Raw genomic sequence first — 16,622 nt, 5'->3', positions numbered from 1 at the left:
CAAATTACTTGGATGTGGTTGATGTTATTAATGTTGGAGCTTGTCCTCCTTACCACCCGTACGCTTGATGCTGATCTATGTCTTTGAACTATGTGAAAACAGGAGCTATTGTTGTTCTTCTGGATTATCTTGGAAATTAGCAACCCCTACATATTTCAAAATAATAATACTCTGATTTATCAAATTACACATGCACCATCTTTAATTTAAATAGTAAAGCCTGATTTAGTTAATAATTCGACAACTAGTCTAATTTTAATTTATTTTTTTAATAATGTTTCAATAATATTATACTATCCGAGGTCGAACATCCTAATACACATAAGTACTTGATTAGATACATTTATTATATTTTATGTAAATATAGGAAAAAAATTTACATTTATTATATTTTATGTAAATATAGGAAAAAAATTTATGGAAAATGGTATTTCAATTCTATGTTACTTAATAGAAAGTTAGAATACAGGTGTGAATTAAAGAAAGAAATTAATGGAGAGTCTTGATCCTGTTGAGAATACCAGTCTAAACGTGATAATTCTAGTTATAACTTTGAGAGTCTTGATCTGTTGAGAATACCAGTCTAAACGTGATAATTCTAGTTATAACTCTTTTGATTATTTAGTAGGTGTTGATAAAACTTTTTTAGTTAAATATGATAATAGGAATAGTTATTCAATATGTTTAGATAGTGAAAAAAAAACTTTGGATATTAACAACAATTACTCTTTTATAAGTGAACAATTTTTTTTTTCTAGATATCTTAATGTTGTTATTAAGAGTGATTAGTAATACTTCATTTAGTTGTTAGAACAATAACATTCATAGTTCCATTGATAGTTATTTTCATTCTCAAATTTTTATTGATAGTTGTATTTTTGGTAATATTAACAAATCCAATGATGGTTTTTTTATAGTTACTTTTTTTAGTAGTGAAAGTGAGAATTGTAGTTTGAGTTTCATAACTAGTACAAATGATACAAATGATATTGATTCCACTATAAGAGAAAATTCTAAAAAATCTCCATGAAAGCCAAAAATTGACGCATTTGTGGATTGAATGTGAAACTTTTTATAAATTAAATTATAAAAAAAAAAAAATATTTGTGATTATTGTGGATATTATTTGAAAATGGACAATTCAAATATAATCGAATTTTTTAAAGATTCGGGTACTATCCTATGGATGAAAACATGGTTTATATAGATTCCATTGAATTTCATTAAAAAAAAACCTTATAAAAATCGTATCGATTTTTGTCAAATAAAAACAAAATTAATTAAGGTTGCTCAAATAGAGACAACTAAATAATATTTAATTAAAATAAACTAAATGGTATTTCTAAACAATTGGTATTATGGATTTTAAATTTATGAAAATTAGTATGACATTTGTAGTAATATGCTACTAATCAACTTTTACCTATTATTCTCACATGTTCCTCCGGATGAATGCTATAGAAAAAAGAATTTTAAACTTGATGCAAATGAGCTAAAATATTTTTTTGTTTTATATTATTATCAAATAATTAAAAAATTATTCTATGTATCCTCATTAGTGGGGTTACTTGTATTGCATTTGTTGATAGAAGAGTAATTGAAAAAAAATTAAAAATAAACACATCATTAAATAATATTATTAAGTAATTATTATGCAATAACTACACGTAAACAATGATTAACGAATCATTGAGTTTTATTGACTATATCCATTAATTTGTATATCCTGAAGTTTAAAATTGTAGTTATAAATAGATGACCTCTTTCTAAAAGAAGGTAATAGAATTTATATCCCAAACATCTAATACTCCAACCTTTAAACTTAAGCGTCATAATATCATGACACACATATCTTACCGATAAAACGACAAAATAGAAAATAACAGATACAATAGAAGACATCAAAAGAAAGGAAATAAGATACAAACGTAATAAATATTCTGGTTATTTTAAAAGTAAAGATTTAGTAATTTTTATATTTTTAAATACCCACTTCCCCTGAAAGTCCGCCTCAGCTCAATTCTACTCTTCCAGTCAGTCTTCACTTCCAACACTCTTCGATTCCTCACTCTCACTCGCAGCCCATGCGGTGGCCGGCGAAGAACGCCGGCCTGGCCATAGCCGCCATGTCCTACATCACCGTCGACTACCTGCGCCACCTGTCCCCGACGTGGCACTCTTGGCTGCAACCGGCGCTGTGGTCCCTCCTCGCCCTCGCCGCTGTGGTCCGCGTCCCCTCCTACCGTCACTGGTCCGCCGAGTTCCGTTCGGCGATTCCGTTCGTCGCCTCCATGCTCTTCATGCTTTCCGCACTTCTCTTTGAAGCCCTCTCCGTCCGCTCCGTCACCGCCGTCCTCGGCCTCGACTGGCACCGGTAACTGTCTCTCTACCCAACTCCGTTGCCGTTCCTTCTTCTGTTCATTGCAATGTGTAGATCACCGATGTTTCTTATCTCGTTGATCTTGATTAGATTTTGGAAAGTGGATCTCGTTTTGGTGGTAGGCGCAGATTTGTATTTAGTAATAATATTTTAGATTCAACGGCTTTTGGATGCTTTAAGTAATATCTGTTTGGCTAAAATAAGATAACTTGTATTAATGTCTCTGTGACAATTAGTAATAATGACAAAAAATTATTAGTGTTGATTTCAGTTCTTAATTAATTTATTAACGAACTTCTGATTTTACCATTTTCGATAAAAATTTAACTTTAAGATTGAAAACTCGGAAAGAATATTTCAGAGAATCTGTTACTAGCACAAGTAGCAAGAAGTAAGCATCAACAAGCTAACATAAGTGCATTAAACAAGATCACTGGCATTGGTAATTTCAATTTGAAAATTACAATATTAACAACGGGCCATAAGGTTTTGAGTAATTCTCCGTTAACGTAAATCACAATAAAGATAATCCAGGTGTGGTAGAGAGTGTGCCATCGTTATTTTTACATGAACTTAACTTCAATCGAGTGTTGTGATTTCTATTTGAAAATAAAATCCTTTTTTTTTTCTGACAGGAATACACCTCCGCTTCCAGATACGGGTCAATGGTTTCTATTGGCATTAAATGAGAAACTTCCCAGTCCTATTGTTAAGATATTAAGAGCTCGAATCATAGGACTGCACCATTTCTTGATGTTGTTTATGATGCTGGCGTTCTCGGTGCTATTTGATTCTGTGAAAGCTCCGGGCCTCGGATTAGGGGCTAGATATATGTTTACCATGGGAGTTGGCCGCCTTCTTCGTGCCATAACTTTTGCGTCTACAATTTTGCCATCAGCCCGTCCTTGGTGTGCTGGTTCTCGGTTCAGAGTTCCGGGGTATCCTCATCCTTGGGCCCAGAAGTATTATGTTCCCTATGCTACAGATCATGATGCTATCAGCCGGGTGATAAAGCTAGATACAGCTTATGGTATGTAGGATATTATTTTTGCTGGGTTCTAGCAACTGCTTTTAACTTACAAAGTAATGTTCTCATACCATTTACTGATTTAATCTGGGAGTGCTTATGTTATGGCCCATAATGTTTACAAATTTACAAGACTTGTGATTCTGATTAAAGACACTCTTCGTTTATTTTTCATGAACTTCGTTGACTAGAAACATCAACTTTGAATTGAACCTAAAAATTATTAGGTTTTGGACCCTGGAATTATTTGCAGCCATTTGGAGTTTCTTTGGACATGCATGAATTAAGATTTTCTTATTTCATGTATCATCCGCAAGTATAGCTTTTACTCTCCGCTGGATAATATGTCTGTATGAACCTGTCCATCTTTAGGGACATTTTGCTTGGATCAGACGGTCTTCCAAATTAACATACTTTTTTTTCTTAGTTGACATTGGAAAACCAGTTGGTGACTACCAGCCAGATTGGGGTTCAATGAACTTTCTGATTGATTTTTTGCGACCCACTGTGTCCGAAGGACCTTCATGGTACAATCTGTTAAAGAAAGCTGGAGGTGGCTGCAATGATCTCCTATACAGCGGCCACATGCTTGTTGCCGTACTCACAGCCATGGCTTGGACAGTATGATTTGAATTAATTTCAAGACTGCCTTGTGTTTTCATCTTTTGATTGTTTGCAGTTGATTTTGTTAGCAGGAGCTTACCTTTCGATTTTTCTTTCTATACTATAATAACTGCAGGAAGCATATGGAGGTTTCAGTTCTGCTCTTGTATGGCTTCTTTTGATGCATAGTGCCCAAAGAGAAATACGAGAACGTCATCATTACACTGTAGACTGCATTGTAGCCATCTATGTAGGGATCCTCTTGTGGAAGATGACGGGTTTTATATGGTCACATGAGGCTACGTCAAGTAATAGGAGTCTGACCAAGCTGGAGACGATTCAAAGCAGACTAATCCAAGCTTCAAAAGACTCGGACATGGACAGAGTGAGGGAGCTTCTCAAAGAGATTGAGTTAAGCAGTGAAGAAAGAAAGGATCCGACTGGAATTAAATATGCACGGTTGTTTCGTAGTGCCACCATTGTCTTTGCACTCACCGTTGTTGTTCTGGCTTTCATATTGACAAGTGATGGATGATCATGGATGATCTTCTGGCGACCCACTTTTTTAGAATGTCACACGGTTTTAAACTTGCAAGTATTCTGGTATTCTCGGTATTAGTTTTGGAGTCATACAATTATGTACATCACGTGATGAGGCTTCCTGCAAATACCCCTGAAGTGAGGATTTAGTGTTCGGTATCATGGACTTTTCTTGATCATTGTCATCCTCTTGTAACCACTAGACATGTATGTTATCTTGTTTGATGTAATTGTATCATTACAAAAAATTGACAACTCATAATTGCCACGTTACATTTGCAAGACGAGTCTTGATTTACTTTGTTTGGGAAGAATGAGTTGGATAGAATGGGTTAGATTTTTATAGTCTTTTCATGTAATTCTTGTACTAAGTGCAAATCCTCCTTATCCCACAATGCCTCCATCTCCCTCTACACTTCTTATTGCGGCTATGTATTGTTTTCTGGCTTGTAACCTCCATCCCTTAAATTTTTTTATCATTTTTCAATATTGATTCACAGATCTTCATGAGATCCCCTAGGTCAACTTTCACTCACCATATTTTGGAAATCAGGCTTAAGTAATCCTGCATTCTCAAACTTAAATGCTCTCTTAGTATTTCTATGTGGCTTTTTAAGTAAATTGAGAAAATTAGGACCAAGGGTTTAGCGTTGCTTGCAAACTCCTGAACACATGTTGCCACATATTTTACCATGAAATTGTCCATCTCTTTTTCTTTCAATAAAATAATACCGAGTCAAATGCATTAATGTCATCTAAACTTGTAATTTATATTTTTGTGTACATGAGACAAAGCAATCAATTATGAATACAAAACTTGAATTAGTAATACTAAAATTTAAAATAAAATATCATAAATTTGTTCTTCTTATTGAGAATGGATTAGAAGAGTTCGAGTTCTGAGGTATATTGATTGTAGATTGATTTATAGTGTACATTGATTACAAGGATAGAACGGAGGTTCACCTGCAAAAGTCTATTTAACTTTTCTAGAAGTCATCATGTATTTATTGGTTTATGTCGTTGTATAGAAACATTGATGAAGTATTAAAACGGCTATTATGGTCATAATGTAGCTATTTTGGCAGTATAGAGTGTCTTAATTGTACCATTATGGTATTAAATACTTGTTCTCGTCGGTTGACTGGATGGACAACCTCTGCTTCAAATTTGTCTCCTCTTGGTGCACTGGAATAACGCTCCGTTGAAGAAGAAGGGACTCTACCTATTGATCACACTCTGATGATTAAGTCAGTGAGAGCATACAAAATAATAAACAGTTTAAGTCTCTAGTACTCAGAAACAACATACATTTACTGGGGTCTCAAGCCCCTTTTATAGTTATTCCTCTAACCACTTTCACTCACGAGAATATAATCTCTACTGAAAGTATAAAATAATAACAGGAAATCACCTGCTCACGTGCACCTTTCATGTTTGGGTGCTAACAACAGGAAAATATTTTGTTCACGTGCACATTTACTCACGGTGCTAACAATAGAAGAGAATCTCATGCACATTTATTCTCGGGTGCTCTCCACTTATTTATCAGCTTTATATATTCAACTAACAGCTTTATACATACATTTATTTAACTAGTGTATATTCACATATATTCTATTCTAACATATATATATTAACTAACAACTTTATATCACTATATGACCAAACTTATTATTTTCTCTATTTAATTTATTCTCCATCGGGCTTACCAATGAAACTGGGTCGAACCCATGACCCGCCCTTTGGGCCCAAAAACCGAGTTAACCATACTCATATGCTTGGACTGAGGTCCCGAACACTTCTGTCCAGTACAATACCCAGTTACCGAGTTAAATGTAATGTAATAAGAAAGAAATGTATTTTCCTTATATTCTGGGTAGGTACATAAGCCTTTCACCTCGAAATCCACGCAAGGGGATTAAATTTGTAAGTTTGTGTTTGCACGACTATGTATAAGCCCAACAATGAAGTGGCTTAATTTACTTGTAAAAGCTGGCATTCAAAATATTTTTTTTACAACTTTTCAAAGAAAAATTCTCCCTATACCTTTATACATTTCCCCTGCACCTTCATATTTTTTTTTTAATTCCAACAATAGTTTTTTTAATATGGTGGAGATTGTGATGTTTTTTTCCTAATTTTCAAGTGGTGAACCTTGGTGGTTGAGGTAAGTTTTGTGTTATTTTTACTGGCGGTGGTTGTGTTTTCATTCGCATTTTTGTGTGGATACCGGATTGTAAAGTCCGTAACACCCCCTTAATTAAAAATGTGTTTCAAATTGTACAACCCAAAAACATTTTTTTCAAAAGGCTTTTGGATTATACAATCTAAAAGGTATCTCCAGATTTGGGAATACCTTATGGATTGTACAATCCGAAAACCTAAAACCCTAGAAAAAAACCAATGAGATGCAAATATAAATTACAAAACTAAAAAAAAAATTGTTTGCACTAGGAAACGTTGAATACAATGAATCATCTCGTCAACCCTCTTAGACATGCTCAAATGATGGAACTACTTTCTCAAATGTTGGGACTAGAAAAGAATGGAAATGTTCAACCGGAATGAAGGTATGGGGTGTGGGGGGTGCAATTGAGGTTATTTAAAAAGATGAGATTACGCTTCATTTAGGGTTATCTAAATAATTTTAAATGGTTAAAATTGACTTTTCACAATTATTATGGAGATGCAACGGAAAGGTATGGAGGTGGAGAGAGAATTTACTCTTTGCAAATCAACAATTATATCGCAAATGGACATGTTTAAAAGGTGATATCGTAGGAGTGACAATGTGGACTGACTCGTCCTGTATTGGTCTGTCTTGCATTGGCTTGCCCCACTTAAGTAATGTTGGTGCAACCTATTGACCTGCCTCATATAAGGGATGACTCGCAGGTTTACGGGTCAATCCGCATAAGAAAATTAAAATTTATTAAAAAAAATGAATGCACTTGTAATATATATATATATATATATATATATATATATATATATATATAAACAAAAGTTAGAGAAGACAATTTTGTATTTTATTAGGGAGATTTTTCCTACACTCCATCAAATTTTTGGAGGTGCAACGAGAAGGTATGGAGGTGGAGAGAAAATTATTATGGAGATGCAATGGAAAGGTATGGAGGTGGAGAGAGAATTTACTCTTTCCAAATCAACAATTATATCGTAAATGGACATGTTTAAAAGGTGATATCTCAATGGATAGTAGGGGTGGCTATGTGGGTTGACTCGTCCTGCATTGGTCTGCTTTGCATTGGCTTGCTCCGCTTAAGTAATGCAGGTGGAACCTATTGATCTGCTTCATATAAGGGATGACCCATTGGCTTATGGGCCAATCCGCTTAAAAAAATTAAAATTTATTAAAAATAAAAAAAAATATGAATGCACTTGTAATATATATATATATATAAAACAAAAGTTGGAGAAAACAATTTTGTATTTTATTAGGGTTTCTTCCTGCACTCCATCAAATTTTTTAATGCCCGTCATTAATTTTGGAATTTAATTTCCATAACATAAAAGTCTTTCAGAAATAGAAATTTAGAAGAGAGAAAAAAAGTATTCTGAATAACCTTTTCGGAACAACAATTTTACCTCCCAAAATTTAGAACAACTATTTTGACTTTTGAAATTTAATTTTTGGAATTGATGGGGTGTAGGAAGCAACTTTAGGAGGTGCATGATAAAACACCATTTTTATTATTATGCGGGCTAGTGAGTTGGTCTACCTTGCCTCATACTTGTCTCACACAGGTTGCTGGTTATGCAGAATGGGCCTAAGTGGGTTAGCGAACCAAAATAATGAGTTCGTCCGACTTTTTCACAGAGGGTTGCAAGCTAACTCGTACAGTTCTCTCTATGTGTTTGGATAAGGGAAAGGATGTGTGCGAACTTGAGAGAGTAAATTTACAGTGATTTGAAAAAAAATTGTGAAGAAAGTGAGGTTGTTTAGATTATGGTATGTAAAGTGGATGTATGAAGAAACTTTATTTGAGAGGAGAATTTTTAAAATTTTTAAAAGGTTTAAAATGTAAGTTTACAAATTTACTCTTATCTTTACAAATATTTAAACAGTAAAATATAAAGTATTTTTATATAAATTTGAGTTAATTTAAATTTTGTAAATTATTTTATTAATTAATATTGTTATTATATAAAAAAATTATTATAAATATTTATTTTTTATATTTTATAATTATAATACATTATTATTAATATTATTATTTTTATTAATATCACTATTAAATATTTTTATAGCATAAATTTATTTAATATTTTTTTATATATTATATTATATTTTTATAATTATAGAATTAATTATATATAATAGAATTGATTATGTTAATATTTTTAGTAATTAGGTAATTAGTGTTTTTAATATTTATCTTTCATATCTTTTATTTTCTTTTTTATATTTAGATTATAATTTGAAATTTTTTATTAAAATTTGTTGTCATGTATACCGAGAACATAATTGTATTTTATTTTATTAGATTATTAGATGGAGTCCTGACTTTCCAACATTTCTTCTCAATTCACTACAGATGTGAACACTACTAATCAATGCATTCACTCACTCACTCTCATTTCGATCAAATTAATATATCCAACCAAACTATCTAGCTTTCACTTTTCCATCGTGGACAACAGTAAATATGTACGATGATAGTTCTAATTGTGTAAAATAATAACAATAATAATAGGTTTTTTTATTGAAAAAAAGGCAATACTTTTCTTTAAAATAAAAAAACTAGTTGCAATATATTAAAAATAAATTATAAACAGCATTATCATCTTTGTTTAAAATGTAATAATAAAGTCAAGAAACATGCAAAATAATTTTTTTTTAAAAGTACAACATTAATGATAAATAAAGATATGAACAAATTTTCTACGAACACAATAAAAATTATTTTGATTCAAAATTCTGCCTTGGTTTGACAATGACATCCGAAAAATGTTTTTTATTATTCAATAAATGGTAAATTTTATTAAAAAGAAAAAGAGAAATGGAAAAGAGATTTGGGATTGAGAGAGTAGGAGTGAGAGCAAAGCAGCAGGTTGGGTTAGACCTGGGAGAGTCCGTTTGTTCCTTCGCTTTGTTTTCTTTAGATATTTTCTTCTTCTTTTTTCTGTCGTTTCATTTGCAAACGGATAGTTTGGTATCCAAACACACCTCATCTACATTTACTCTTCCCCAGCACAAACAAACACGTCCCGTTTCGTTCCCATGACGGTTTCCGTTTCAGCATCCTCCGCGATTTCTTCTTTGAGTTCCGAACGTTCTACGCGCTTGCCGCCCTCCTTTGCCGCCGTATCTTCTTCCGCCAAACAATCCTCGCTGCAATTCCCCTCGCGCACGCGCCTTCTTCGGATTAGTACACCACGCGCTCCTACTTCTCCGCGGCCACGATTCCTTCCTCAGGTAACCTAAACCACGCTATCTGCTTTCATTTTCCATTGCAGTTGTACGTAGATTCACGAGTTTCTTCATAGTTAGTAAATCTAGGAACACTCGTGATTATTATTATTATTATTATTATTATTATTATTACTATTATTTACATTCGTCGTCCCTAAATATGTATTTAACCCTGAAATTAGTCGCTGAATGAATGTGTATTCCAGTAGTCAAATTAATTCTCAGATTTGTGACGTGAAAAATCAATTGAAAGAACAAGTGCGGCCTCAAGGACCCTGAATATTAATTTGACTATTTAATTTTGTTAAACTGTTCAACATTGTTAGCGAATTATGGACTTATAAGTGTTTTGGTGTATTGTTCTGTTTAGGCTCAAGCTAAGAAACAAACCTTTAACTCGTTTGACGATTTGCTTGCCAATTCTGAAAAGCCTGTATTGGTTGACTTCTATGCAACCTGGTATGTTTCTCCCTCCGTTTCCTCTTTTCTCCGAATTTGCTGGCAGGGTGTTATCTCAGTTTTTGTTAACTGGTGCTTTTTGAGGTTGAAGCTGTTTTATTAACTTGTTATATGATAGCAACTAATGAGTGACCCAAGACCTGGTTTACAGGTGTGGTCCTTGTCAATTCATGGTTCCCATACTCAATGAAGTAAGCACTCGGCTTAAGGATAAGATACAGGTGGTGAAGATTGATACTGAGAAGTATCCTAGCATTGCTGACAAATACAAAATTGAGGCATTGCCAACTTTCATCATGTTTAAGGATGGAGAACCTTATGATCGTTTTGTAAGTCAAATCTTTTTTTTTCATTTGAGTTGTGCTTTTTCCTTGCACCTGGTGGTTAATCATATCTATGTGACACTTTATAATGTATGGAAGCTTCTGGTTCTGGTTCTGCAATGACTCCTAACACTTGCATTTGGCCTAAAATGGCATGACATGGCATTTAAATTTGAATTGTGAAACCAAATTTATTGTTTGTGTTTGTAAGTATATTTGCATTAGCAATGTTGCTATGTTCTAAAATATACTAAACGTAAAATTAACAATGCTACTAATCTTCTTTGGTTTTGTTAGGAATTTGAAATTGTAATGTGAAGGATCCTAATCATCATAATTCTTCATTCGATTACTAAGCCAGCTAATGAAAGAAGTAGCTATCTTTTTGCCCTCTATTGGGAACTGCCTGAAGTTAGCTTTTATGCACCACAACTTGTAGAGGACCTGCATCTAAAGGAATAATCTAGTTCCTAATTTTGATTAAAACTTTCCGCTAGGCCTGTTGAGTTTGAAACATAATGAAAACATATTTGATTTGGTTATAGAAAAGAGCCTAATTGCTAGTTTAGTACATAGCTTGAAAGATAGAGTCTTCTGTTTGCAGTCAATAGCACGAGTGTCATGAACATTCAAATGCTTGCTCCCATCATCATATTTGTGTGAAGGATAGCTTGAAATGATCTGGTCTGGAGCTTGTCTGTTTGTAGCCTTTTCTTTGATGTTCTTGAATTTGTTGCTTATGTTGGTAGAGACTACACAGATTTTCTTGCTGAATCTGTTATTTACCTATGAAGTTTTGTTATGAAGCTACATAGACATTTGCTTATTTGACAAAATAAAACAAAACAAGGGTGTTGTCTGTCATCTCCATATTATAAACAATCATCTTCACCTTCTAAGCAAGAATTTTTTTTGGTTTTGATGACTTCCAGGAGGGAGCATTGACTGCAGATCAGCTTATTGAACGCATAGAAGCCGGTCTGAAGGTTGAACAATAACCCTAGTAAGTTTTTATTGTTACGCTGTTTATTATTGTATTAAATATGCTCAATAACATTTCCAATAATCCCTGTCCTTAAAACTCCTTGTTGTTTTAACTTTTTCAGCTTTGATGAAGACACTTGTCCATTGGAATGTTCGGTCACATACATGATGTGATGTGACCGACTTGAGGATCATTTGTTGATTCAACTTAGTACGGAGATTAAAGTTGGTCAATGTTTGCGATGCACTGATTGAATTGCATGGAAAATGTTTAGTACCCATTTGAATGAGATACACATCTTAAAATAATTTTATCAAAATTAATTTTATTAATCTTAAATCTGTACAAGTTTCTCGACAATGTATTGGATGCCTTGCATTAGCACTTGTTACTAATCCGTATTTATTTTGAACGGTGTGTGGTGTGCAGCACATGAGCCTGTCAATGTTTGCACCTCAATGTGTCTGTTGACTTTCGTACGGACAGGAAGAACAGTCAACCTCAGCAATTCTTGCAAGGTGTAAGACGGAATCACAATTATAAGTCTCGCAAAATTTATTTCAGAACACATTTCAACATAAAATTGAATTAAATTGTTTAAAAGTTGAGTGAACCTAAAAAGGTCTCCAAATCAATCTGAAGTACCAAACAGTTCAAGCAAATTTTTTTTAAAAAATAGTATAGTTAACTACATTTTATATTTGCAGATTGAAATATCTTTATAGTATAATTTGCAACGATCTACATTTTAAATTGATTATTTTTCGCTAGAAATTGAACTAAGTTAATATTTAAATTTCCTTTTTACCAGTAGATGAGACAGAATTTGTCTTTTTTTTGCAACTAAAATTTATATAAGCAACACCAACCTTTTTTTAGACTTATATCTCATGAACTAATATAAATATTGAAGATTTAATACGAAGGAAACAAACCATTTTTCACTAGTATCTATTGGAATGCATTTTTGATAACTAATATTGAAAAAAAACATACAAATTTTGCTAATTTAATTTAATTTTAGTAATAGATAAGTTAATTGAAAGTCACCCCAAAAAATCAATGACTTCAACAAGTGGTAAATGATTTTGTAAATTTTTTTAACTCTCATAATAGTTTAAGTATTATACTAATAATAGATTTTAAAAATTGAACTAAAATAGCTTAATTTAATTTTTAATAAGAATAGTTCAGTTTTTCTTTTTCTATTTTAGTTTAGTTCGATTAACTCTTTTTATTTCGGTCGAGGTCTTTTAATGCCCTTTTACATTAGAGTTTAACATAGAATTTACTATTCTCATTTGGAGTAGGTTTGTTTAACTCAACCAAAATAATATTTGGATTAGTTTTACACTCTAAGTTTCTTGAAAAGTATTCACAAAATTTTCATACTATTTTTTGTTTTATTCTTCTCAATAATTGTACATGAGTCTAAACTTGAACATGTTACTATTTCACTTAACATGGAAAGTAGCCTCTAATAAACCATTTGACAATAAAGACAAAAAATATGAATCCTTTTCATTAAAACATTTTAAACTAATTGTACTAAATTCACTTTTATGAATTAATTTGCCTACTATTTGTTACAGAATAATCTAAGTAGACATGGAATAATCAATGAAATAAAAAAAAATACATCATACAGATTTTAAGAATTATTATTATAAAATACAAATCATTGACAAACTTATTACAACTGACAAAATTCCTGTGTGAAAGGGTTCTATAGTAGTTTAACTAACTTCCATTAGAACATTATCATGCTTCATTATTATTTTAATATACAATAAATATATTAGTTATGTTTATGCTCACATACCAAATATCATTCAAGCATTGTGTAAGTCTTGGCTAATCATACATTAATCTTGCTAAATATCAAGCCATATTTTAACTGAAATCAACATGACGTACCCTACAAATGGACAACTGGGGACCAAAAAGACAAGATTCACAAGGGAATAAAAAGAACCAACCCAATCATAACCAAAATTCAAATGCAACAAAATCCAGATGCATTCTCAAAATAAAATTGTTGGCTTTAACAAAATAATATATCCCATTGTTCAAAAAAACAGTAAGAAAAAGGGAACAAAGTGAGAGCTTTAGGATGTGTTTGCTTCCAAGGGGGAGGAGGGAGGGGGTGTTTAGGATGTGTTTGCTTTCAAGGGGTGGAGGGAGGGGGTGTTTTTTTGTGTTTGTTTCTATGGTTTTGTGAGTGGGGGAGAGGATGGGGGAGAGGGTGGAGGGATTTTTTCATTCTTCACAAAATGAAGAGATTTGTGAGGATTTAATAGAATTGTTGCATTTTACCAAAATACCCTTATACATGTATTTTATTTTAATATATAAAATTAAATATTACATAAATTTATTTATTATTTATAATTTTAAAAATATTTAATTATACTATTAATAACAACATATAATTATAAATAATAAAATAAAATTATAATATCAACAGTATATATAGTTATATAAAATAACAAATGAATATTATTTTCATAAATTTTAATGTATTTAATTTATTTCAATTTAACACCAAAATATTTTATATTATATTTTTTAATTTTTTATTAAAAATATAAATAATTATGAATATTATATATTAAAAATATTTAATTAATTCAAACCTACAAAAAAAAATCATAATTCATTATTTAAATATTTTTTAATAAGAAGGATAATTGTGTAAACTTACAATAAACCATCCTCACAAATCCACTCTATCATCCCTCAATCTAAACAACCTCACATATCCTCACACATCCTCTCCAATCCTCACAAATCCACTCTCTCTAATCCTCACAAATCTCCTCCTCAATCCAAACAGAACCTTAAGCTCAGTGCTTCTTAGAGACTAGTGTGTGTGATTCGTGAATAACTTGTACAGTTTCCTTTCCTAGCTAAGTATTTAGATTCACGAAGGAAAGGAGAGAGAAATGGACGGATTATTTTCCATAGGACACCCAAATTTTGTACTATTTGCAATCCTTTACTCGGGAAAATGGTTAGGAATGAAAGGGTTCCTGAGAAAACCTAATTTGTTTTCTCACTTAAACAGTTATATAATTCTCTTAAATGTTTTTCAACGGATAAAGGTAATAAAGTAATTTGACTTGTATCTATTTTTATTTCTATCTAGTTTGATGAAACCAATTAAAGAGAGTAAGCCTGCTTCATTTTCATTGGATATGGATGATACCATACAAAGAATGTGACTCTTCAACTTTTCTCTACAATCCTTTACTCTCTTTTTTCATTTCTCTACATGATACCAAACACACCCTGGCATGCAGACAACAGTCTTGAAGGCATACATCTTAAATTCATATGGCTAATGCTATCAGGTCCAAAGAACAATATTAACATGCTAAATGGTATATTTGAACTCATACTTGTACACATCATTTATTTACTCTTGCAATTTATAATACATTACATTTTTGTACTTTATGAATGACAGAAAAGAAGCAGGTTGTGTCACATAGTGCATGCAGCCATTAAATAAAATAAATGTTATAATACAAAGATTATATTCAGAAATTGCTGCCGAAAAGAACAAACCTTCAGCATAATTGAAATCAAAATGTGCGAAAGAATTAGATTGTTGGTATCAGATTTAATGAGCAAAAGACTGTTAAGAATCCCAATATCACTCTAACCATTGCATGGTTAACAATGTAATCACTAAAAGTGAAATGGATCAGTGATAGCTAAATATTTTTTACGTGAAAAACACACAATAAAAAACAGTAATCACCTGATTTTCTTGAGTCTCTAATGTTTTCACTAATTATTCATTTGTAAATTTTTCTTAATAGAAACTAAATACAATTCTAGCAATGCTGCCATTATATTTATTACTGTTATTGTCAAAATTGCTTGTGTGACTTTTAATTTTTAATAAAAATCATATGCTAGGCATCAGTGTAAAACTTAACTTCCTAGTTAGAGTGATTGTCTAAGATCCAACAATCATATGCCATTACATAGAAAGATGTATAAAAGAGGAAAGAAAACGAATAAAAAAAAACATAGGAGAACCAAACTAAGCTCATGTAAAGAAACACAACAACCCTGATATAGGTGATTATTTAAAGGAAAGTATTTCTTTATTGTAATTCTTTTAATTGATATGATTTATTGTTTTGGATTCCAGTGGATATTTCATAATAGGGCTGACCAGAATCCAAGCAAAAATTTCATCTCCTTCACTAATGACACTCTTCCATTCTAGTTGCTTTTTCATTCTGGTTCTGTCAACAAAAACGGCATTCAGAGTGGTGTGTGAAGACTGAAAATTTTCACACGACACAAAGGAATTACAAGGATTGCGTCCTAAACAAGTGCTACGAATGAAACTAGTAATATTGCCATTTTCAATAGTAATGATAAGTACACTTTTTTTTTCAATAACAAAAACGTGAACTTTGTACTATATTAGAAAAGGTCCTCAATTTTTTATATTGATACTCTCACATGCAAGTTTATATGATGATTGGTATAAGTATTAATATTAGACCCTTCAATATATCAAGAACGTCACCCATATAAAACAAAGTTTCATTAACTTTTAATAGTGACAAACCGTAATTTTGAACTATTATTATATTTTTTGGTAAGAAATAGAGAGTATTACAATAGTTTAATGTTTTTATTTGACAGAATGGCTTTTAAAATGAGGCAATGGAATGGTTTCTATAAGACAAAGTTGTATTGAAAAGACGAAATAATACAGGAGAACGAATATATTTTATCTTTGTTAACAAAAGGTATGTTAAAAAAGAACACTTTCAACATGAATAATTTTTAGGAAGAAAACTAACGAAAAAACTAGATTCCAATCCAGAGATGTCATCATA

At 31.8% G+C, this 16,622-nt stretch overlaps 2 protein-coding genes across 2 annotated transcripts; both read left to right on the top strand.

Annotated features, from left to right (window-relative positions):
• The first annotated feature begins 1,922 nt into the window (after positions 1 to 1,922).
• On the top strand, positions 1,923 to 4,945 carry LOC137828044 (Sphingomyelin synthetase family protein). Its single transcript, XM_068634448.1, has 4 exons — positions 1,923 to 2,374; positions 3,016 to 3,410; positions 3,835 to 4,028; positions 4,147 to 4,945. The coding sequence occupies exons 1-4, from the start codon at positions 2,085 to 2,087 to the stop codon at positions 4,543 to 4,545; spliced, it is 1,278 nt and encodes a 425-aa protein (XP_068490549.1). The 5' UTR covers positions 1,923 to 2,084; the 3' UTR covers positions 4,546 to 4,945.
• Positions 4,946 to 9,568: 4,623 nt separating this feature from the next.
• LOC137828273 (uncharacterized) lies at positions 9,569 to 12,166 on the top strand. The gene is made up of 5 exons (XM_068634763.2): positions 9,569 to 9,990; positions 10,358 to 10,446; positions 10,598 to 10,775; positions 11,702 to 11,772; positions 11,876 to 12,166. The coding sequence occupies exons 1-4, from the start codon at positions 9,796 to 9,798 to the stop codon at positions 11,765 to 11,767; spliced, it is 528 nt and encodes a 175-aa protein (XP_068490864.1). The 5' UTR covers positions 9,569 to 9,795; the 3' UTR covers positions 11,768 to 11,772; positions 11,876 to 12,166.
• Positions 12,167 to 16,622: the final 4,456 nt, after the last annotated feature.

The sequence above is a fragment of the Phaseolus vulgaris genome, chromosome 7 (genome assembly GCF_051622355.1).
Source record: "Phaseolus vulgaris cultivar YP4 chromosome 7, ASM5162235v1, whole genome shotgun sequence".
Taxonomy (NCBI): Eukaryota; Viridiplantae; Streptophyta; class Magnoliopsida; order Fabales; family Fabaceae; genus Phaseolus; species Phaseolus vulgaris.
The sequence above is the reverse complement of the archived record's forward strand: the minus strand, read 5'-3'. Positions and strand labels throughout refer to the sequence as shown.